We start from the raw sequence: 21651 nt of genomic DNA, 5'->3' as shown, positions 1-21651 counted from the left end.
GGCAAGCGCCCCCCCCCTATAGCAAAACCCTCTAAAAAAAAAAAAAAAAAAAAGGTATGGTGCTGGCCCTGTAGCTTAGTGGTTAAGAGAGCTGGATCCTATATGGTGACCTGTGGTTCAAATCCCAGCCCCAGCAGCTTGAAAAACTTGCTGGGCACATGTGCATTCATGCCTGAATTCCAATAGGGTGGGGAAATGGAAGAGAAGGGATCGTAATGTGACCATGCCCCAGTGTAGGGTGCTTTCTCCCTGCCTCTCTTCTCTTTCTCTCTGGCGAGCACACATGTCCTATGGCCATTTAAAAAAAATGTAGTAAAATATATATAACATAAAAGTTACCATCTTAACAATTTTTAACTGTAAAGTTCAGTGGCAACAAGTACATTCACATTGCTGTTAACTATGATCACCATTCATCTCTCAGACTTCCTTTTTCCAGGCTACGCTTCTGTCCCCATTAAATAATTCCCTGTTCTTTCTCCACCCCCATAACCTTCATCCTATTTTCTACATCTGCTGTCTCGTTTAAGTCTCAATGGGTTTGGCCCCTCCAAGTATCTCATCTAAGTATAATCATATGGTATTTGTCTTTTGCAACTGGCTTATTCCATGTAGCACTATGTCCTCAATGTTCATCCATGTTGTAGCTTATTACAGGACTGTTTCTAGACAGGGTCTTGCTGTCATGATCTTCTTGCCTCAGCCTTCCTGAGTTGCTGGGATTATTAACACACTCTGTTGCACCCAGACTTTAGGTTGGACTGGGAGTCAAACCCAGGCCTCCTTTGAGGTCCCAGCCTACAGTGCACAGTATTTTAGCAATCCACACCACCAGGGCTGGGCCAATTTCCTTCTTTTTTAAGGCCAAATAAAAATTCCATGATATGCATGTACCACATTTGTTTACCCATTCATCCATGAGTGAATGTTTAGGTTGTTTCAACCTGTTGACCACTGCGAATAATTTCCCCTCTCATGTCCTTGGTCACGGGAATGCTGATACCTCTTTGAGATCCTCATTTCTATTCTTTGGGATACATAACCAGAGGTAAGATTGCTGGATGGTATGGTAGTTTTATTTCAGTTTTTTGAGAAACCTGCATATTGCTGTTTCCATGATGGTTGCACCATTTTACATTCCCACTAGTAGTGCACGAGGGTTCTACTTTGCCATATCCTCACCAACACTTGTTATTTTATTATTTCTATTTTTATAATAGCCATCCTAATGGAAGTGGTATTTTAATGTGGTTTTGATTTGTAGTCTCATAATGGCTAGGGATATTGAGAGTCTTTGCATATCCTTATTGACCAGTTGTGCATCTTTAGAGAAATTTCTATTCAAATCTTTTGCTTATTTAAACAAAATTATTGTTGAGTCATAGGAATTCTTTGTATAGTCTGGATATTAACTCCTTTTCAGATATATGATTTGTAGATAGTTTTTGGTCCATTTTGTGGGTTGCCTTTTCACTCTTGATAGTATTTGTTGTACAGAAGTTTTTAATTTTGATCAAGCTCAGCTTACCTATTTTTCTTTAATTGCCCATGCTTTTGGTGTCATATCCAAGAAATCAAAGTCAAATTCAGTATCAGGACGTTTTCTCTTATATTTTCTTCTAAGAGCTTTATAGTTTTAAATCTTTGATCCATTTTGGGTTAATTTTTATATGTAGTGTAAGGGAAAGTTTCAATTTCCTACTTTTGTGTGTGGATATTCAATTTTTCTAGCACCATTTGTTGAAAGTATATTCTTTCCCATTAAATCATCTTGGCATCCTTGTCAAAAATCATTTAACCATATATGTGAGAGCTTATTTCTGGGCTCTCTAGTCTATTCCATTGATCTATATGTATGCTTTTAAGAAAGTACCACACTACTTTGATAAATGTAGCGATGAAGTAAGTTTTGAAATCAGGAAGTGTGAGACCTCCAATTTTGATCTTTATTTCAAGATTGTTTTGGCTATTTGGTCTCTTGAGATTCCATATAAATTTTCGGATTTAAAAAACTTCTTTAGAAAACATCATTGGTGGACCAGCAGTTGGCGTAATGGCTATGTCGTTGGACTCCCATGTAGCCGACCACGGTTCGAGTCCCGGACCTGGTGGCTTAAACTAATGCTGGGCATGTGTGCGTGCATGCCCAAGATCCTGAGAGGAGAAAGGAGGAGAAGGGACTGTGGTGTGACCATATTCCCAGGGGGTGATTTCTCACTTTATGTCTGTCTGTCTCTCTCCTTTTGGCGAGCACATGCGCCCTATAGCAACCCCCCCCCCAAAAAAAAATAAAAGAAAAAGAAAACATTGTTGGGATTTTTATAGTGATTGTACCAAATCTTTAGATTGTGTTGGGTAGTACTGATATCTTAACAATATCTTAACAATATATTCCTGTCCATGGACATGGGATGTCTTCCACTTATTGGTGTCTTTAATTTCTTTCAGTAGTATTTTGTATGTTTCAGTGTATAAGTCTTTCACTTTCTTGCTTAAGTTTATTTTTAAGTTTTTTATTCTTTTTATGCTATTATAAATGGAATCATTAAATGCAACTTATTTTTGTGTATTGATTTAATATTCTGCAACTTTGTTGAATTATTGAAATTAGTTCTAAATGGCCTGATTTTTAGGTCAGATTATTTGCCAACTTTTAAATCTTAGTATAGTTCACATAAAAATCTAGACTTCCTTTTTTGTCCCAAGATCTTGGAATATGTGACATTTCTGGGCCAACATTCCCATATGGCAGCCAAGGCCCAGAGTTGAGTGGCAGCTCTTGCATTTGGCAGAAGTGAGCATCTTTTAGCACATCCCAGCCCCACCACCCCTTCTGCCTCATGCTTTGCTTATCCATGTCAGACCCTGCCTGGCCCCTCACGAATTTAGCATTCTTCCTTATATGTATTTTTTGAGTACCTACTATGTACCAGGCACTGTTGCAGGCACTAGGAGTACCTAAAATAGTACTGAACACAATATACTAAAGTCCCTGCAATCACAGACCTTTCCTTCCAGGAATGTGCTGGGTCCTATTCTAAGTACTTTGCATATATTTTCTCATTTAATCCTCAAGACAACCTCGATGAAGTAGCCTCATTGTATGGTTGAGGAAACTGAGAGGCACAGAGAAATTGAGAGATTTGTCCATGGTTTCCTAGTGGTAAGGTGATGTCTGGATTAGACCTGGGCAGCCTGACTTGAGGATCCATGTTCTCAACAGCTATCACTGCCCTTGGTAGCAGAGAACTGAATGCGAAGACTCAGCAGTGGAAGCAGTGCAGTGTGGACAGGGTCCTGGGTCAGATTTCCTGGGAGAGGGATCTTGTTGGGGACAGGTTAGGTAGGGTGATTCCAAGGGTGGGGGTTGTTCCCTGGGGCCACCCTGCAGTTCTCTGTGCTCTTTCCTGAGGGTTTCTCAGTCCCAGGCCCTCTGAGCCTTCCAGCTCAGCAGGTCTTCAGCCTTCCCACAGGGCAAGGCCTCTTTTCCTCAGGAGATAGCTGATGACCCTGTTGACCAGGCTTGGTGGGAGGTAGGGAGGTAATCAGCAGGTTGTCTGTGTTGGTAAGAGGCCCCCTGTGGAGCAGACAGCTGAGAAAACAGCCCTGAGCAGGCCAGCCACGCCCTCTGCTGAGCCTGCTTTTGCCAAGGGTGTGTAAGTGCAGGTTTGTGCCAGGTCAGCAGACAGGCTGCAGCATCTGTCCGTCTGAGCAGGGCAGGACTAAGGCCCCTGCAGGCCTCAGGTCTCTAGCTCAGGAGGAACTGGGGCCTGGGAGGGGTGTCGTACAAACCCAGCCCAGCCCAGCCCAGCCCAGCCAGTCCCCTGTCAGCCCTGGGTTGGTGTCATGTTGTCCTGGGACATCTCAGCAGCCTGGCCAGACCCTGCCTTCTCTGTTGTCTTGGACTTTGGCGCAGGAATGTGCATGCTGCCCCTTTGCTGTTACTCCCAGCATTTACTGAGCAGCTATATTTTGTGACTGTCCCCTACTGGGTGGCCATTGCTGCCTTAGAGCTAGGTGAGTGTGTAAGCGGGGCCTAGGGAGGCCCACCATCTGCTCACATTCCCTCACGGCTCCCCGCTTTCTTTTGCTGCACTGAGCCCCGTTTCCCGCCCGGTTTCTCAGGGTGCCTTTGTCTGTGTCTCCCTTCTTGCCTGTGTTCCCTAACTCTGAGACTTGCCTGATCAGCCCCCAAGTCCAGGAGACACCTGGCATCTTCCCATAAGCCCTCTAGGAAGAGGGTAAGGGGCCCTCTCCCCAGCAGTGTGTTCACATTTACTGGCCCTGAGTGGAACTGGCCTGCCAGGGTGCAGTCACACTTGCAGGGGAAAGTTCAGTGGTTTGTGCCTGAGCAGCATTGGCGCCTTGGCCAGGCCCCTCAGGGTGTCAGCCTGCTTCCTCTCAGCTGCATCCCCTGCTCTGCTGCCCTCAACAGGCCCAGAGATGACTTAGTGCCTGACATCTCTGACCCAAGGAGACTGTCACAGCACCTTTGACAGCTCCTCCTTCCCTCTTTCATACCCGGTAGCCTGGCCTATTGCAGCCACTTCTTTCTGGGCCCCTCAGAGGTTCCAAAGTGGGTGGTAGCACCCAGGTTTCCTTTGTGATGCAAGAGGGGAGTGGGAGGCCAGGCAGGGGCAGGTGGCAGGGAGCATCCTAACCCCACTCCTAGAAAACCCACTGTCACTGTTTCAGGGGTCTGAGTGTCGCAGGGTCAAAGCATCGGAGACAATCCAGGTCAGAGTGCACCCAGCCCCACTGAGACAGAATCCTGTCTGGGGAGGGGAGCAGGGGTGGGGGGCCCTTCTCAAAAGGAAGCAGACCTATTTCGTTCCAGTGGAGGGGAGTGCAAGAGAAATATATATTTCTCTGAGACTTAAAAATTACTGAAAGCAAAAGAATATCAACTACGAATCTACAACCCAGAGACCACCCTGTGTTGTATTGCACACGATTCTTTTCCCCAGATTTTTCTTTGACTTAAAATGTTAATGAGTCTTGAGCCAGCAGGTGGTACGCAGGTTAAGGCGCTATATCCCACCTGTTCAGCTCCATGGTTTGAGTCCTGGACCCAGCAGCTTGAGAAACACTCTCCCAAGAAGAGAGGGAGGAGAGGGATTGCAGCATGGCCATCTTTCCTGGGGTGATCTCTCACTTTCTCTCTCTGTCTCTCTGTCTCTCTGGCAAGAACACATGCCAAATATAAAAAGAAAAAAAGTTATGTATTAAAAAAAAATTAATCAGCCTCATCCCATGTTATTGAAAACTCTTGGTAAACATATTTGTAATGACTACTTAGTAGCCTATGGAATATGTGTGTAAGAGGGGACTTTTAATTTGTTTGTGTTCTGCCACAGGGCACGTGTGCTCACTGGAGACAGAGACAAAGTGAGAAATCATCCCTCAGGGGAGATGGCCATGCCACAGTCCTTTCTCTGGGGATTTTTTGGGGTACACATGCACATGTGCCCCGTGTGTTTTTCATGCTGCCAGGTCCAGAACTTGAACCACGGCTGGTCATGTGGAAGTCCAGTGCCTTAACTACCATGCCGCCCACCAGCCCCTATAAGGGGACTTTAAAAAGCTTGTGGAAAGATGGAATCAACGTATGAGTATTTGGTACAAAACATTTTGAAATCTATGCGTAGTTTTTTATAAAAGGTATTTTTCATGAGTTTTTTTTGTTTGTTTGGTTGGTTTTTTTTTTTTTTGGAGACGTTTTTGCTATAGGGCGCATGCACTCGCCACACAGACAGAGAGAGACAGAAAATGAGAAATCACCCCCCAGAGGGATGGCCACGCCACAATCCCTTCTCCTCCATTCTCCTCTCGGGATCTTGGGCACGCACGCACACGCGCCCGGTATGAGTTTTAAGCCACCGGGTCCGGGACGCGAACCGCGGTGCCGACTACATGGGAGTCCAGCGACATAACCATTACGCTAACTGCTGGTCCCCCCATGAGTTTTTTGAAGACCCTTCTAAAATATTTGTGTGTGTGTGTGTGTGTGTGTGTGCACATGTGTGCATATGCGTACACACACACACACGCCCCTCCACATGCCTTGGTCATCAGGTTGTTCTCAATGTCATGACTAAGGAACAGAAAGCTGCCTCATATGCACTGTCCCTAACTGCCACGCTGGGGCCGAAGGACTGAGCACCCCTCATGCCGGCACTAGTGATGGCAGAGGGGCGTTGGCAGCGGGCAGAGAAGTGGCAGGAGCTTTGTCCCCTGCTTGGTCCATGGCCCCACATATTGCTAAGAAGGCACCTGCTGGTGAAGGTGGTGACAGAGTGGCCTTCTGGGGCCTAACCTTTAGGTCACCTATATGTCCTTGGGGAGACCTGGTCAATTGGTCCAACTTCAGCCCTCTGAGTCTTGCATCTTGGAACCCCTCCATGTCCTTGCCCTTTGTCTCAGTATAGATGGTAGATCCCAACCCGCCCAGTGACGCAGAGTCTGACTGTCATGGTCCAGCCACCCTCTGCAGCCCCGGGTGTCAGTGACCTCGCTGACCAGCACTGCCCGTGGACTGCCATTTGATGATGTCCCAGCCATATAAAGTGGGGAGATTTTACACATGCCCCTTGGGACCAGGAAGTTTGGTGACACTGGACACGCTTTTCCCACCGGGCCCACCATGGGGAGCATAGTGTGGCCCCTCCTCAAGTGGCTCTTGGACATCCAGCCCCATGGAGCCCCTCACCCGCCTTGCCTGGCTGTCCCCATGGCAGCAGAGGCTGGCCCCTGTCATTTACTGATCAGAACTCAGCGCTTTGGTGGGCAGCTCGTGAGACCCCACTAAGCACCACAGAGAAAGTCCGACTCTCCCTGCACATTCTCCAAGGCGAGAGGGGCTTATCCCAGAACATTCTGCAAGGAAAACCCCAGCGTGCCCTGAGAATGCTGCTGTCTGTCTGGTTGGTTATCTCCCTCGGGTAGGTTCCTGGGGGTGGGCTGATGTGGGACCACGGTCTGGGGCCTTCAGAGGGGAGTGGCTCCAGGGCAGGGTTGCTGTCCGGGGGTCTGCTCTCTGTGGGCTGGCACAGTGGTGCTATCTCCACCCCACCTCCCAGTGGGGATCTCACCCTGTCTCCCCCTGATTGGCCACAGCTCCCCTGCAAGGCATATTGGGAGTGGGATGGATATAGGCCCCAAACTCACCCTGGCCACTGGCAGACCCATCTCTACCAATCAACTTGCCAGAAACTGCTGCAAGTGAAAAATTCTGGGGGCTGGGCAAGGATGGACACAGGATGTATAGGGTCCAGGGTTTTTCTATTGGGGGGGTCCTTTTAAGGAAGGAGAAAAAAATGACATGGACCAAGGTGGGCCAGGGTGTGAGAAGGTGCCAGTGAGCAGGCCTTGAGCTCGGCGGCCTGTCTCTGGGCATGCAGCTTCTGGGGCAGGCTGAGTGGGACCTTAGTTACCCCCCTGCACTTGCCCTCCAAACTTCTCTGAAGAGCCTGGGCTGGCTCGCCCTGCAGTGAGAAAGAGCGCAGAGGCTGTCGGGACCAGGCCAGGATTCTCTTGCCTGGAGTTCTGAGCCTGGCCTGATGCTTGAATGCAGGGAGGCCCAAGGCCGAGGCGCCTCAGGAAACCTCGAGAAGGCACAGTGGTCATTACCGACATTGGGCCGGGACCTGGGTTTGGGCTGGAGGAGGCCTGAGGCTCACTGTGTCCCCGGCTTTGTACTGACAGGTGGAACATCTGAAGGAGCAGCTCATTAGCCAGGCCCAGGAAGTGAGCCGTCTGCGGTCAGAGCTGGTGAGGCTGGGCAGCACCATCCTGGGGAGGGGTGGGCGGGGGGACTGGCCTGGCAGATGCAGGAGGGCGACCCCATCTCTCCAGAGCCCTCGTGTCCCACCCAAATAGGGGCTGTGTCCTGGCCACACAGGCCGCTGTCCTCTTTCAAAATGCACCCAGAATACTTCATACCACCCGCGGGTACCGTCAGGGCGTGTGACTCCAGAGGGGCGGGAGGTTCGTCTCGTTGACTGGCTAAAGTTAGGAGTGTGAACTCTGTGTATAAATACGACTTGCTCTTGTTCTGACACTCAGGGGAGGGGTGCGGTGGGGAGAGCAGTAGCTGCTCCTCTGCCTCTGGCTCTCTTGTTCCCGCTGTAACCTCTCGATTTCCCTCCCAAGTGTCCTCTCTTATCTTCTGTTCTCACGTCTCTTCTCTTCTCCCTCTCTCTGTCTTTCTCCTCACCTCTCTTCTCTCCCCTGTCCTGTGCTCTCTCTGCCTCTCCCACCCCCTGCCCTCAACACATGTCCCCCCTGGGCCCTGGCTCTCTGCAGGGAGGCACGGACTTGGAGAAGCACCGGGACCTGCTGATGGTGGAGAATGAGCGACTGAGGCAGGAGATGCGGCGCTGCGAGGCGGAGCTGCAGGAGCTGCAGGAGCTGCGGGCAAAGCCCGCCGCCCCCTGTCCAGGGTGCGAGCACAGCCAGGTAAGTAGGCCATGAGGACCCCGCCCTGGTCTTGGAGGGCTTGGCTCCTAACGGTGACCCCAGCCTAACAGCGACCTGCCTTGTCCCTCTGCCTGCCTCACACTTGTCCTGTGCCTGCCGACTGTCTGCAGGAGAGCGCCCAGCTCCGCGACAAGCTGTCCCAGCTGCAGCTGGAGGTGGCGGAGAACAAAGGCATGCTGTCAGAGCTGAACCTAGAGGTGCAGCAGAAGACTGACCGGCTGGCCGAGGTGGAGCTGCGGCTTAAGGACTGCCTGGCCGAGAAGGCGCAGGAGGAGGAGCGGCTCAGCCGGCGCCTGCGTGACAGCCACGAGACCATCGCCAGCCTGCGGGCCCAGTCCCCGCCTGTCAAGGTGAGCTGCAGATGGGAGCCAAGGGTCATGCCCTGTGCAGGCCTGACCTGGTGCTGGCAGTTGAAGGAATCGTCCGGTTCTGGGTTCAGTCTTGCCCTTCCCCCTCCAGCTGTGCAGGGCCAGGTACGGGGTAGGTACTGAGCAGTCAGTGCTTGTAGGACCCACTGCGCACCAGGCACAGATGCAGTGCAGCCTCTAGATCCTGCCCTCCTTGCCCTTTTGATCTGTTCTGCACTCAGTGGGGCTGTGGCTAGGCTCACAGTAGGATCTTGTGGTGAGAAGATTCCAGGCGTCCCTGCAGCATTTTGGGAAGCTGGAACCTTGTAGTTCATGTGGGGTCCTTGGTGGGGTGTCCTTGCCCCACCACCTCCAGGCCCCTGTCCCTCCTGTCTTGCAGTACATCATCAAGACAGTGGAGGTGGAGTCGTCCAAGACCAAGCAGGCCCTCAGTGAGTCCCAAGCCCGGAACCAGCACCTGCAGGAGCAGGTGGCCATGCAGAGGCAGGTGCTGAAGGAGATGGAGCAGCAGCTGCAGAGTTCACATCAGCTGACCGCGCAGCTCCGGGCACAGGTGCGCAGGCTGCGTACGGGTGCTGCCGGGCTGGAAGGCCAGAGGCAGGCCTCAAGTACGGTGCAGTGGCCAAGCATTTGGGGACTCTGCAGACCTGGGGTCCTGGGGTCCAATTCTTCCTCGTCTCTCTGGCCATACGACCAAGGGCAAGTTCTAAGTCTCTTCCTCATCTGTAAAGCAATCTGGTCACAGAACCCACTTCATAGTGGGGACACAGGGGCATGATCCCAGCTCCTCCCCCAGGGCCCAGCACACTGGCTGCGTTCTATAAGCACTAGGCTGAACCTGTCATTGGCATACAAACTCTTCCTTCCTCTGCTGGGTGCACACGACCTGTGCACCTGTTAGGTGGCCAGGACCAGGTCAGTGCTGGAGCTGATGCAGGGAGGCGGGAGCTCTAGGGGCTCTCTATCTGCCGGGGGAGTGAAGGCCCTCTCCTCATGCGTACAGCTTGTGTGTGTGTTTTCACGTGAATCTAGGCAGGGGGAAAGCCTGCTCTCCTGGTACCTGCCCCCCATACTCTCTGTACCCCATACTCTCTGTACCCCATGGCACTGAGCCTTTTCCTGGCCTGGCCACCAGATTGCCATGTATGAGTCAGAGCTGGAGCGGGCACACGGGCAGATGCTGGAGGAGATGCAGTCCCTGGAGGAAGACAAGAACCGGGCCATCGAGGAAGCCTTTGCCAGAGCCCAGGTGGAGATGAAGGCTGTGCATGAAAACCTGGCAGGTGAGGCCTGGCTGGGCCCCGGCCTGTCCCACACTGTGACCCACACCTCAGTCACCTCACACCCCTCGTGTCCCCGTAGGCGTCCGGACCAACCTGCTGACGCTGCAGCCAGCACTGCGGACCCTCACCAACGACTACAATGGGCTCAAGCGGCAGGTGCGCGGCTTCCCCCTGCTGCTGCAGGAGGCCCTCAGGAGCGTCAAGGCCGAGGTGAGCGAGCGGTGGGAGTGTAAGTCATGGGGGGCAGGGCTGAGGACAGGCCCGGGAGCCCTGGGCAGACACATCTACCCAGCACCACGTTCCAAAACCCAGACAGAGCCCCCAAACCCGATCTCCCCTACTTACACTGCTACCCTTGGGTTAGGTGCAGGTATCTGAGGATTTGTTGCTGTGACTCCAAATATGATGCACTTCATATTATATCTTCACATTCCAAGCATGGTACACACATACAAAACATGTTACATATGTGCTTATATCTGTTAGGTTTAAGGTTTTAAAGCTGTACTTGTACATATGAGAATGGCTAGTTTCTCTCTTTTAAAATATTTATTTCTTTATATATTTGTGTGATTTTTCAAGCCACTGGGTCCAGGACTTGAACCTCAGTCAGCTATGTGGAAATCCAGTGCCGTAACCAGCAGGCCACCTGCTGGCCCACCAGTGTATCTCTTAAGTGCCTTTTAGGTGCCGAGCCTTCTCTAGCTATTGGCTCCTTGAATTTGTATGATAGTGCTCAGCGATTAATGTATTTTGGGAATAGAAAATAGTTCTTGGGCCAGTCCCATAGCCTAGTGGTTAAAGGGAGCTGGATTCCATATGGTCGACCATGGTTCAAATACTGGCCTGGTGACTCTTTTTTTTTTTTTTAAATTGCCAAGTATGCATGTGTGCCCAGGATTCCAACAGGCTGGAGAGATGGAGGAGAAGGGATTGTGGTGTGGCCACACTCCATGGGGTGGGCAGGGGCAGCTCTCTCTAGTGAGTGCTCACACACTCTGGCAATTAAAAGAAAGAAAGAAAATCGTTGTCCTTCAGCTGGGCATGGTGGCATGTGCCTGGAGTCCCAGCTACTCAGGAAGCTGAGGCAGGAGGATCGCGAGTTTGAAGCCATCCCAGACAACATAGTAAGAACCAGTCCCTAAAAAAACCAAAAATGTCATGAGCACATACACTCGGTGAAAAGTCAAGCCCTGCAGAAGGGCCTCGGATAATAATAAGAAGGCCCCAGTGGCCTTTCTTCTGCCCCACCCCAGGCCTCTAAGGCGCCTGCCTCCCAGCATTTCCCAGGACGTTCTGAGTGTGCTTGGACCTACTGATGCCCATGTCAGCGTGTAGATATGCTTCCCAGTCTGTGGGAACACCCGTCTGTGCGGTTTTGCATCTTCTTTTTTTTTGTCCCGGGAACTATGACTCGGAGACTTTTACCTATCATCTCGTCCAGATATGTGAGTTAGATGGTTTGATCCCCACTCGACAGATGAAGAAATTGAGGCTCCAAGACACCGAGCCAGTTATCTCAGATTCGCCAGCCTCTCAGGGGGAGCCGGCATTCGCATCTGGCCCGATCACGCTGTAGTCAAGTGTGGGTGCCACGGAGTGGAGGCCGGGTCCTGGCTCTTGCCGCTGGGCAGAGGACGGTGCACGTCAAGTGCTCAGCCCCGTGTGGGGGTGGCGAGCCTGGCGGGGCGGGCGGCTGGTGAGCAAGGCTGCTGCAGCGGCCCGATGGCACACGTCCTCCACAGGTCGGCCAGGCCATCGAGGAGGTCAACAGCAACAACCAGGAGCTCCTGCGCAAGTACCGCCGGGAGCTGCAGCTGCGCAAGAAGTGCCACAACGAGCTCGTGCGGCTGAAAGGTGGCTGTGGGCCAGCGGGCTGCCATCCTGGGAGCTGGGCCCTGTCTGGGAGGAACTAGTCCCATTCTTTGTGGATACGGAAACGGAAGCACAGAGAAGTCAGGGGGCTCCCCCAAAACCACAAGGCTGGTCAGCAGTCCACCCTGGCTTTGAACTTGGGTCTGACCAGCTCCGAGGCTCTCACCCCAGTGCCCGTGGCAGGTTGCTTCCCAGGCCCTGGTGGCTGAGAAACACTGGATGCTGGGTGGCTGGATGCCACTCGTTCTGACTTGGGGCCTGGTGAAGCTCTGAGCCACCCCCGTTCACCAAACAGAGGTCTAGGGGGTGCCTGCTCAGTGCCAGGGGCTGTTCCAGGCTCGGAGGGTTCTGCTATGGCCCCCAGACACTAGGCTCACCTTTAGCTGGGAGAATGGACCATGGTCATTAATTACCCAGAGAGCCCTAATGCTGCCCTCTTACCAGGGCCAGGAGGGGCTCTGGACAGGCGAGTGTTGGAGGGTTTCCCTAAGGAGGTGCAGCTAGAGCAGTGGCTTTGATGTGGGCTGGAGTGAAGGGTGTGGGAGCATCTGGCTGGTGTAGGGCAGAGGTAGCTTTCTCTTTATTCCAGGAGCACTGGAATCCCCCAGTGGGCTGGCAGCAAGCATGGCTGTCCTGTCCACTCGTCAGCTGCTCTGCCAGTTGCCCACCTGCTCTCTGCCTCTGCCGGCCCCAAGGCCTGTGCAGGCATTCTCAGTGCCCTTTTATTAATAGCGTGATGGAACAGATCCCTGGCTGGTTGGGTGCAAGCCCCTCTGTGTAGCTGAGGAAACTGAAGCCCGGAGAGAAAAGAAGAGTAAGAGTATCCGTGTTGCAGTGCTTGATCCCCGCAGCTGACTTTTCTGACCTTCCCATCCGCAGTTGGTCTGCTCAGGAACACAAGGCAGTAGGCTGGTTCATACTGTACAGTGAGCAGCTGATAAAAGCTTTGCGGCCACCTTGCCCTGGGCAGGAGACTCCTGGGTCACTCGTGGAGTCTGACTGCCTAGGACACCAGTGGACCTCAGAGTGGAGACCATCTGGTCTTGCTCTGGTTTGGGCTCATCTCTCTACCCCCAACCAATCCAGGGAACATCCGGGTGATTGCTCGCGTCCGGCCAGTCACCAAAGAGGACGGGGAAGGACCTGAGGCAACCAACGCCGTGACCTTTGATCCTGACGACGACTCCATCATCCACCTGCTGCACAAGGGCAAGCCTGTATCCTTCGAACTGGACAAGGTCTTCTCCCCACGGGCCTCACAGCAGGACGTGAGTGTGGCCCCGTGCGGGAGGGTGTCTGCAGGGAAAGGAAAGCAGTGGAGAGAGGAACAGACAGACCCACAGGGAGGGGGCAAGATGAGAGTGGACAAAGATGTAGGGGGGACACTAGACCAGGTCCCTCCTTCCCTCTGGAGGAGAGACGAGGGCCTCAGAAGCCTCCTTGGGGAAGAGAGATGCTTGCGCAGCCCATCCTACCTGCCCGTGGCTCCTCCCACCTGCCTGTGGCTCCTCCCACCTGCCCGTGGCTCCTCCCATCTCTGGCGCCCTGCCCACCCTGGCTCCTCCCACCAGATGCCCTCCCCCACCATCTGTACCAGCCCTGGGCCAGCCCCCAAGCAGGCCTCTAGCCTGGAGTACCTTCCTTCCACGGGTCTTCTAGGGCCTCCCCATCACTCCAAATCCCCCATGCTGAGCCCTCAGTGCTGAGAGAATCATATGGTCTCAGCATCCATGTTTCCTTCATCTCTGTCCAGTGCCAACCTGCCCAGCCCGCCATGCCTGTGCTCTCCCGTTCTAATGTCTGGCCCTACCTTTTCTGGTCCTCTTTCTGTGGGCAGGCAGGCCCAGGTTGGACATGGTGCCTTCATTTGCTGAGCCCTCCTTGAGATAGGGAGAAGCTGGGGGAGGGCGCCAGAGCTCCCTCCTGTGTTCACGGGAAGTAGGCGCTGCCCTGTCCTCCCTTCAGTCTCTGGGCTCCCAGGTTGCCCACTGACTAATGCACACGGCTGGTTGGTCATGAATCCTCAGCAGTGGGCAGGTGGGCCATGGTAGCTGTGGGACAGTGTGGTTAGAGTAGGAATGGCTGGACTTGGAGCTGGTGGGGCCCCTGATCCCAGCTGGCCTGAAAGCCTCCCAACCCTCCACCTCACATCCCTCCCAGGTGTTCCAGGAGGTTCAGGCCCTGATCACCTCCTGCATTGACGGCTTCAACGTCTGTATCTTCGCCTATGGCCAGACGGGTGCCGGCAAGACATACACGATGGAGGTGGGTGCCCGCTGATGGGGCAGGGGTTCAGGGCGAAGACCATGCCCTTGCTGCTGTTGCCAGGGCTCCCCTCCTTAGTCTTAGCGTTTTTCACAGTGTGTTCTGCCTTGTCGGGTGCTTGCAACCCCTTGGGAGCAGAGGCCATGGTTTCCTTTGTGAGCCCTGACACTAGGCCTGGAGGGGGCATCCTGCCCAAGAGCATCTGTGATGGGCCCAGCAGGATTCAGGGCCAAGCATGAGGGGGCCACAGACTCTGTCGTCAGGGCGATTGGGCTTGAGGGTGAGCCCCAGGCAGGCTTTCATTTCCATACCGTGTTCACGGTGCTCCCATTTGCTTGGTGGCTGTCTCATGTGGGCCTGGGCCCTTGTGAGACCCTGGGGCAGTGGGAGAAGCCTGCCTCATGAAGGCCGTTGTGGGGAGCCTGGCCTTACCCACAGTTCCCAGGGCCAGGCGGGCCTCATCTCTCTCCATGGGGTGTGGCAGGGAGTGGGTAGGCAGCATGGCAAGGGAATGGGGGTACTGAGACAGGGAGAATCTTGGCTATAGACAGAAACAGAAAGCTGGGACTTGGGGTTCTTGGTTTGTTAGAATTTCCCTGGCTTGTTGTGAGGGTGCTATGGGATTTCCCAAGTAGGGGAGGAGGAGGTGTCCCAGGCTCTAGACAGGGAAGAGGGCTGGACTGGCCCTGCTGGTGGTGTGGTGGTGAAGGTGCTGGACTCCCATGGGAACCCGTGTGGCCGCCCTCTCTCTCCCTGTCTGGACCCTGTTGGTCTCTCAGTTCTGGGCTGGGCAAGACTGGTTAGTGGGGCCAGGCCAGACCAGGTGGGAAGGATGAGGGGCTGGAGGTGTATCCAATACCCTGGACTCCAGCTCCATCTTGGGGTTGCCTAGAGTTACGGTGCGCAGCAGGCTCCCCTGTCCTCCAGCGCACCTGCTGAGGCCTGGGGATATCAGGCAGCCCCATGGAGCCAGCCTGGCAGTGAGCACAGGAAATCAGCATGTGCCGCGTCGGGTGCCAGGGACAGAAATAAACCAACGGTGAGGAGCTAACAGTGAGGGAGGGATGGGGCGCTGAAGGGCGTGAGAGGAGGCCTCCCTGAGGAGGCACCGTTAAGAGGCTGGAACAGGTGGGTGCATGGAATCCTGGCCAGGAGGCCCCATTGTGGCAGAAATGAAGAAGGGGGGTGGGGATGGAGGTGGGGGGAGGTGCCAGCAGGAGGGAGGCGGGGCCAGGCTCCCAGGGCCCGGGTCGGGGCTCTGCCACTTCTAGAAAGGCTGGCCAGCCCATCCTGCCCCAGGGCACCTGCCCGCTCTGCCCGGGCCGGACCTCGAGCACTCAGAGCCTGACTCGTGGCCTCCCTGACACCGGGCACTGCCCTCTGGGCATTGCCAAAGAAATCATGCATTCTGGTACCCCTCCAGGTAGCCTGGCGGGGCCAGGCATGCACCTGCCTCCACCTGGGTGCCCTGCTTTAGTCTCAGGGCAGGGTGGTGCCTTTTTTTTTTAACAGTTTTAAAATTGTTATTTATTGGTTGATTTTAATTTTTTTTCTTATATTCAATCACTGTACATCTTTACAGCATACAAGGTGAACCAATACAGATTTTTTTTTAATTATTAAAACTGGGTGAAATTTGTTTTTTTTTATTTTAAATTGATTTATTTTACATCCATTCACTGCATCATCACAGCATACAAACTGTGATTTCCCATTTTAAGGTGGAGAGGCTGACTCAGGAGATGAGGTGGCTTTCAGCTGGTGCAGGGCATTTTAGGGGCAGACTGGCACACAGGGAGCCTCACCCATGAGGGGCTGAGGGCGTGAGCATCTGCATCGCCTACCCCTCGTGCCAAGGAGAGGCCTGATGCACTGGAGCCTTTCCTTGCACCCCCAGGGGACCCCAGAGAACCCAGGCATCAACCAGCGGGCCCTGCAGCTGCTGTTTTCCGAGGTGCAGGAGAAGGCGTCCGACTGGCAGTACACCATCACTGTCAGCGCCGCCGAGATCTACAACGAGGTCCTCAGGTCGGCGCCTGGGGCATGGACACCAGGCTGCATGGCGTGGGCAGCTTTGGGTCCACAGGGGCAGTGCTGGGCGGTGTGGACGAGAAGCGGGGTCTTCCTGAAGGCAGTCCAGGGATCAGCTGAGGCTGTGAAGGGACCTAGCCGTGAAGGTTGGATGGTGCCCAGGGGCGGAGAGGCTCCTCTGAGCCTTGGGGGTGGGGGGGCTGTACCCAGGAGCTCAGTGCACTGCGGAGGCAACAGGAGCGCCACCCACAGGCCACCTGGGCATAGTCAGGTCCACCTCTTCACCTGAGCAGGGGACGAGCTGAAGAGAAGGGCGAAGTCTAATGGCTAAGCAGACTCTTAGATGTGATGGGTGGAGGGGGCGTTCTAGCTGGAGGCTGGTACAGTGTAAGCAGAGCCAGAAGAGGGACAAGGGAGAGACGGTCCTGCCTGCCCCTCAGGGACCTGCTGGGGAAGGAGCCTCAGGAGAAACTGGAGATCCGGCTGTGTCCAGATGGCAGCGGGCAGCTGTATGTGCCAGGACTGACCGAGTTCCAGGTGCAGAGCGTGGACGACATCAACAAGGTGTGGGGCCGCAGCTGGGCCTTCTGGAGAATGGGGCCAGGCAGAGAAACGCTGGGGAGACCCCGCCCACAGGCAGAGCTGCCCTGGAGCTGGACAGGAGGGGGTTCAAATGCAGGCTGTGCCTTGCCCTGAATGTCGCCTGCGGCCAGAACCCATGCCCCTCTGAGCCTCAGTCTGAAATGCAGAGGGTGACACCATCTCTCCCTGGGGTCTCAAGGAGACCAGGGGATTCGGAAGACCCCCTCCCGAACCCCATGCCTCTGCCCTCCAGGTGTTCGAGTTCGGCCACACCAATCGCACGACGGAGTTCACCAACCTGAACGAGCACAGCTCCCGCTCGCATGCCCTGCTCATTGTGACCGTGCACGGCGTGGACTGCAGCACGGGCCTCCGCACCACGGGTGAGTGAGGGCCACGGGCAGCCCGGCCACGGGGCCTCCTCAGCCCCCCTCGCAGACAGCCTGGACCTGCCTGCCGCCACTCCACAGGGAAGTTGAACCTGGTGGACCTGGCCGGCTCGGAGCGCGTGGGCAAGTCGGGGGCAGAGGGCAGCCGCCTACGAGAGGCTCAGCACATCAACAAGTCGCTCTCGGCCCTGGGGGACGTCATTGCTGCTCTGCGCTCCCGCCAGGGCCATGTGCCCTTCCGCAACTCCAAGCTCACCTACCTGCTGCAGGACTCGCTGAGTGGTGACAGCAAGACCCTCATGGTGGTGCAGGTGAGGACCCCGGGCGGTGGGGGGCAGCTCCCAGTGTGGAAGACCCAGGAGCCCAGGCCATGCAAAGGGGCCTTCGTGAACAGCAACCCCAAAGTCAGTGAGGTGTGCTTCCCTCAGCCCCCACACAGCCCGGCCACGTGCCCTGTGGACCTCTTGGATCCCTCTTCTATGCCTTTGACCCCGTCTCTGCCACCTCCATGGCCCTTCAGCTCCCAGTTCTCTCAGCCTTCCCCAGGAGGCCTTCTAGACCCCCTGGCTGTGAATGCCCCCTGATGACAGTGCTGCCTGCCCTGGGTCTGTGGACGGCCTGGGTGGGCTGTGAGCTGTCGTGTCCCTTAGGTGTCCCCCGTGGAGAAGAACGCCAGCGAGACGCTCTATTCCCTCAAGTTCGCAGAGAGGGTTCGCTCGGTAGAGCTGGGCCCTGGGGCACGCCGGGCGGAGCTGGGGTCCTGGTCGAGCCAGGAGCATCTGGAGGTATGAGGACAGCCACAGGCCTGTCACTGGGTTGGAGACGCTGGGGTGTGGACAGGAAGGTGTGTGTGGTGGGGCAAAGCTGGAGCTGTGGGGGAGGGGAAGCTGCTTGAAGAGGGTGGGACTAGAACTTGAACCCAAACCCAGTAGCTTCTTTAGTCCGAGTTTTTCTCCTTGGCCTCAGAGGTCCACGGGGGGCCGTGAGCCGGTCGGAGGTGGTGTGCAGGCCCCACGCACGGCGAGCAGGTACTCGGTAGTGGCTAGTTCACGTCTCTACACGGACGAGTATTACCTCGCCTAATACTCGCGAGTGCTCGTGATGACTCCGATGTGGGGAACCCTCGCCACGCCATGCCCACCTTGTAGATGAGAAAACTGAGCTTTAGGAGGCCAGGGCAGGGGAGCGGAGAACATAGCGGCTGATGCCAGGGCAGCCGCGGCTCCCAGCCCACCTGCCCTGCACTCCTCACAGTGGGAGCCAGCCTGCCAGACGCCACAGCCTGCAGCCCGTGCCCACCTGGCCCCCGGTTCTGGGACCACCAGCCGCCCTGGCTCCATCCGGAGGAAGCTGCAGCCCTCGGGTGAGCCTGGAGGAGGGGGACCAGGGTGGTGGTGGGTAGCTTCCCCTGAGATGTCCACAGCCACGACTGCCCTTACCTGGATGGGCTTTTTCCTTTTTAAAAAGTTCACACAATGTCTGCACAGCCCGTTTCCCCACCTCCTGCCCCTGGAAGTCACTGGGCAGATGCTACAGTGCCCGGAGCTCAGGCCCCTGGAGAGGCCGGGATGCAGGAAGGAGCCCTGCCCTGGGCCTCGGCTCCAGGGTGGGGAGGGCAGGGCTCACCCTTGTCCCTATGAGGAGCCCCATCACAGGAGTAGAATCAGGGCTCCAGCCCTGCTTGGTCCTGCTCATAGACCAGCCCGGCTAGTCCTCGAGTCCAAGGGGCAGGAGAGCAGGTTCCGGTGGGGTCCTGGCCCGAGGCAAGCTGACCAGTGAGACACCTGTCACTTTGATTTCAGCCTGACTGTCGGGGCTGTAGTCTCCAGGTGAGTGTGGGGCCAGTGGCCACCTGCCTTGGGTTGCAGGGCCCTGCAGGGAGCGCAGCTGCTTCAAGCCGGGTCCTTCCGCTGCCTGCTTGCCTGTGTGCTTCTGCCCGCCTCCCTCCTGCTCTGGCGGCCTCTGCTGTGGCCCCTGCGAGGAGGTTCAGTCCGGTGCTGACAGCCCTGCCTTCCCCTCCTACAGGGAAGTCGAGATCGGTGCCTGTGTGACGGATGTGCCCACCCTGCCGGGCCTGGAGCCAGCTCCCAAGGCCCTGCTGGCCAGCTTGCACTGCAGCGCCGCCGGGACCCCAGGAGGCGGAGGCGGGAGTGGAGGCACCTCTTCGGCCCCGTCTCCCTCAGAGAAGAGAAACACGTTCAGAAGGAAACAGTGTCTCTCAACTGTGGCTCTGGGCGCAAACGGCGTGGGCTGGAAGGGCAGGGATGGCCTGCTGTGCTTGGCAGGCCTGGGCCATCGGAGAGCTCTGTCCTCGTGGGGAGGGCAGGAGCGTGGGAGGGTGGGCCTCTTCCCCAGGCATGGGGTGCCAAGGGCCCTGGCCTGGGCTGACCAGACCCCTCCCCTCAGCCTGCAGGGCTGGGCAGCCCCTCGAATGGGTGGGCTGAGGAGCCTCCAGGAAGGCATGAGAACCATGGGAACTGGGTGGCTGGTGGCACCAAGGGGCAGGCCGGCCCCCACTGTCCTCCAAGGAGGGGACCCCGGTACCGGGCGTGTACATAGTGTTCTTAGGTGTACATAGGAGCGAGGCCTCCCTGCCACGGGCCGGGCTGTATTTATGGCTGGCAGAGGAGGCCAGTGGGCAGGGGACCCCATTGCGCGCCATCTGCCTGGCACCAGGCTCTTCATGCTCACTGGCCTCTTGACATTTTCCTCCCTCTCAGATCCTATTTAAGAACTTTTGGAAGCTTAGCCATTTTTACTTGTTAAAATAAAAGCCTTTTTACACAGTACGTTCTGGACGAGTTGGTATCGTGAGCTGCTCTTGTGTGACTGTGGATGGGGGCGCTGGCAGGTCCTCAGCCCGCCGTGGAAGTCAGAAACACACCCTGACCTGGGGGGAGCCAGAGCCAGCGCCTCCCCCAGCCCCACCCAGGAGTCTGGCCTGCTGTTTATGCCTCCACAGCAAGATGCCTACTGTGTGCCCGTCAAAACCCATCACCCATCCAGTGGTGGCATCCCCTCGTCAGACCTGGGAGACTGAGGCCTGAGAGCTTCAGGGGCCTGCCAGGACCACGCTGGGGCTGCAACCTCATTGTCTACCCTCTGCCCTGACCGTCCCCCTCTAGCAAACAGCCCAACTGTAATGCGAGCACCCCCTCCTCCCGGTGCCACCAGGCCCTGACACCCAGTGCAGGCCCCCCCCATGGGGTCTGCAACTGGTCTCACCCCAGGGAACTTGTGCAGGGCGCTCTCCCCTGATCAGCTGAACCCAACGGGTGCTGCCTCGGGAGAGGAAGGCCTTTTAGGAATGACAACCGGGACATGGGATCTGCTCTGGCCCTCCAGCACAGGGCTCCTCCAGAGAGTGAGTGCTGTCTGCAGCCCTCATCAGAGGATGCTTGGGCTTAGTGGCCTTCCTGTCTCGTCTCTGGAGCCTGGTGGTGGCCATTCTGTGAGACTGGCAACCTGCAGTGCACAGCTGGGCCTGGGCATCTGTCAGCCTCGGAGGGGCCCATAGGGAGGCTGGGAGAGTGGCTGAGATGGGGGAGATGGTGCCCCACTTCCAGCCCCAGAAGGCTGCCCTCCCCTTCAGGAGTAAGCCTGCTCTGTCCTTTCCTGGCAGCTCTGTCTGTTGCCCCCTGCTGGCCACTGGCCTGGAGCTTAGCCCCTGGGCTTGGAGGGGTGTGGTCTCACCTGCTCTAAAGGGACCAGGGAAGACAGTCCTGGGCCAGGAGTGCTTCCCCACCAGGGAACCAGGGAATAGTTACAAATTTAATAAAATTCGCCTTATAAATTACAGCAGCAGCCCTGGGGCTCGGTTTGTTGACCCAAGAAGCAAGAGCTGGGCAAAGCTGGTTAGCTGTTGCTGGAGCTGTCTCAGAGTCCAGGGCTGTGGAGGTGGCCAGTGGGCCAGTGCCGCCGCCTCCAGGATGGCATTGGGGCAGCAGTGGGGGCCGGGCAGAGGCTCATGGGCCAGTGGCACACAGGGAACAGGAGTAGGGGCCGAGGCCAGGCCCCATGGGCTGCTGGGTACCCCCTCCCCGGGTTCCTCAGTCCAAGCTGGCCATGAGCAGGTGCAGCTCGCGGAAGGCACTGCCATGGCGGCCGCTCAGGCCCGACTTGCTCCTGACGAGGCCGCTGATGCTCTTGAGCTGCTTGTAGCAGAGCCGGCACTTGTGTAACCTGCAGGCACGGGGTGGCCACTGAGGGCCTGCACATGGCCACCACAACCTCCACCTGAGCCTGTCCCAGCTACTCAAGCCTCTCCCTCCTGAGCCCAGGAACCAGTCAGGCTGTGCCAGGGCCGGGTGGTGCAGCAGGCCACGAAGGGACCCGGACTCCTGTACGCCGAGCCCATGCCCTGAGCCACTGCCCCCACAC

General features: G+C 56.0%; 2 protein-coding genes across 2 annotated transcripts in view; one reads left to right on the top strand and one right to left on the bottom strand.

Annotated features, from left to right (window-relative positions):
• KIFC3 (kinesin family member C3) overlaps positions 1 to 20060 on the top strand; it is a 32300-nt gene extending 12240 nt beyond the window's left edge. The window contains 16 exon segments of the mRNA XM_006172149.3: positions 7705 to 7770; positions 8305 to 8457; positions 8589 to 8828; positions 9226 to 9399; positions 9982 to 10129; positions 10209 to 10339; positions 11875 to 11986; positions 13091 to 13272; positions 14165 to 14269; positions 16167 to 16297; positions 16741 to 16864; positions 17136 to 17265; positions 17353 to 17582; positions 17922 to 18056; positions 18526 to 18634; positions 19297 to 20060. Coding sequence (XP_006172211.1) covers positions 7705 to 7770; positions 8305 to 8457; positions 8589 to 8828; positions 9226 to 9399; positions 9982 to 10129; positions 10209 to 10339; positions 11875 to 11986; positions 13091 to 13272; positions 14165 to 14269; positions 16167 to 16297; positions 16741 to 16864; positions 17136 to 17265; positions 17353 to 17582; positions 17922 to 18056; positions 18526 to 18634; positions 19297 to 19322 — 2196 coding nt within the window. The 3' untranslated portion in view covers positions 19323 to 20060.
• Positions 20061 to 21022: 962 nt separating this feature from the next.
• KATNB1 (katanin regulatory subunit B1) overlaps positions 21023 to 21651 on the bottom strand; it is a 40711-nt gene continuing 40082 nt past the window's right edge. Inside the window, exon 20 of the mRNA XM_006148442.3 lies at positions 21023 to 21453. Coding sequence (XP_006148504.1) covers positions 21321 to 21453 — 133 coding nt within the window. The 3' untranslated portion in view covers positions 21023 to 21320. The remainder of the gene's footprint in view (positions 21454 to 21651) is intronic.

Source organism: Tupaia chinensis, unplaced genomic scaffold (genome assembly GCF_000334495.1).
Source record: "Tupaia chinensis unplaced genomic scaffold, TupChi_1.0 Scaffold000235_1, whole genome shotgun sequence".
In the NCBI taxonomy this organism is placed as follows: Eukaryota; Metazoa; Chordata; class Mammalia; order Scandentia; family Tupaiidae; genus Tupaia; species Tupaia belangeri.
The sequence above is the reverse complement of the archived record's forward strand: the minus strand, read 5'-3'. Positions and strand labels throughout refer to the sequence as shown.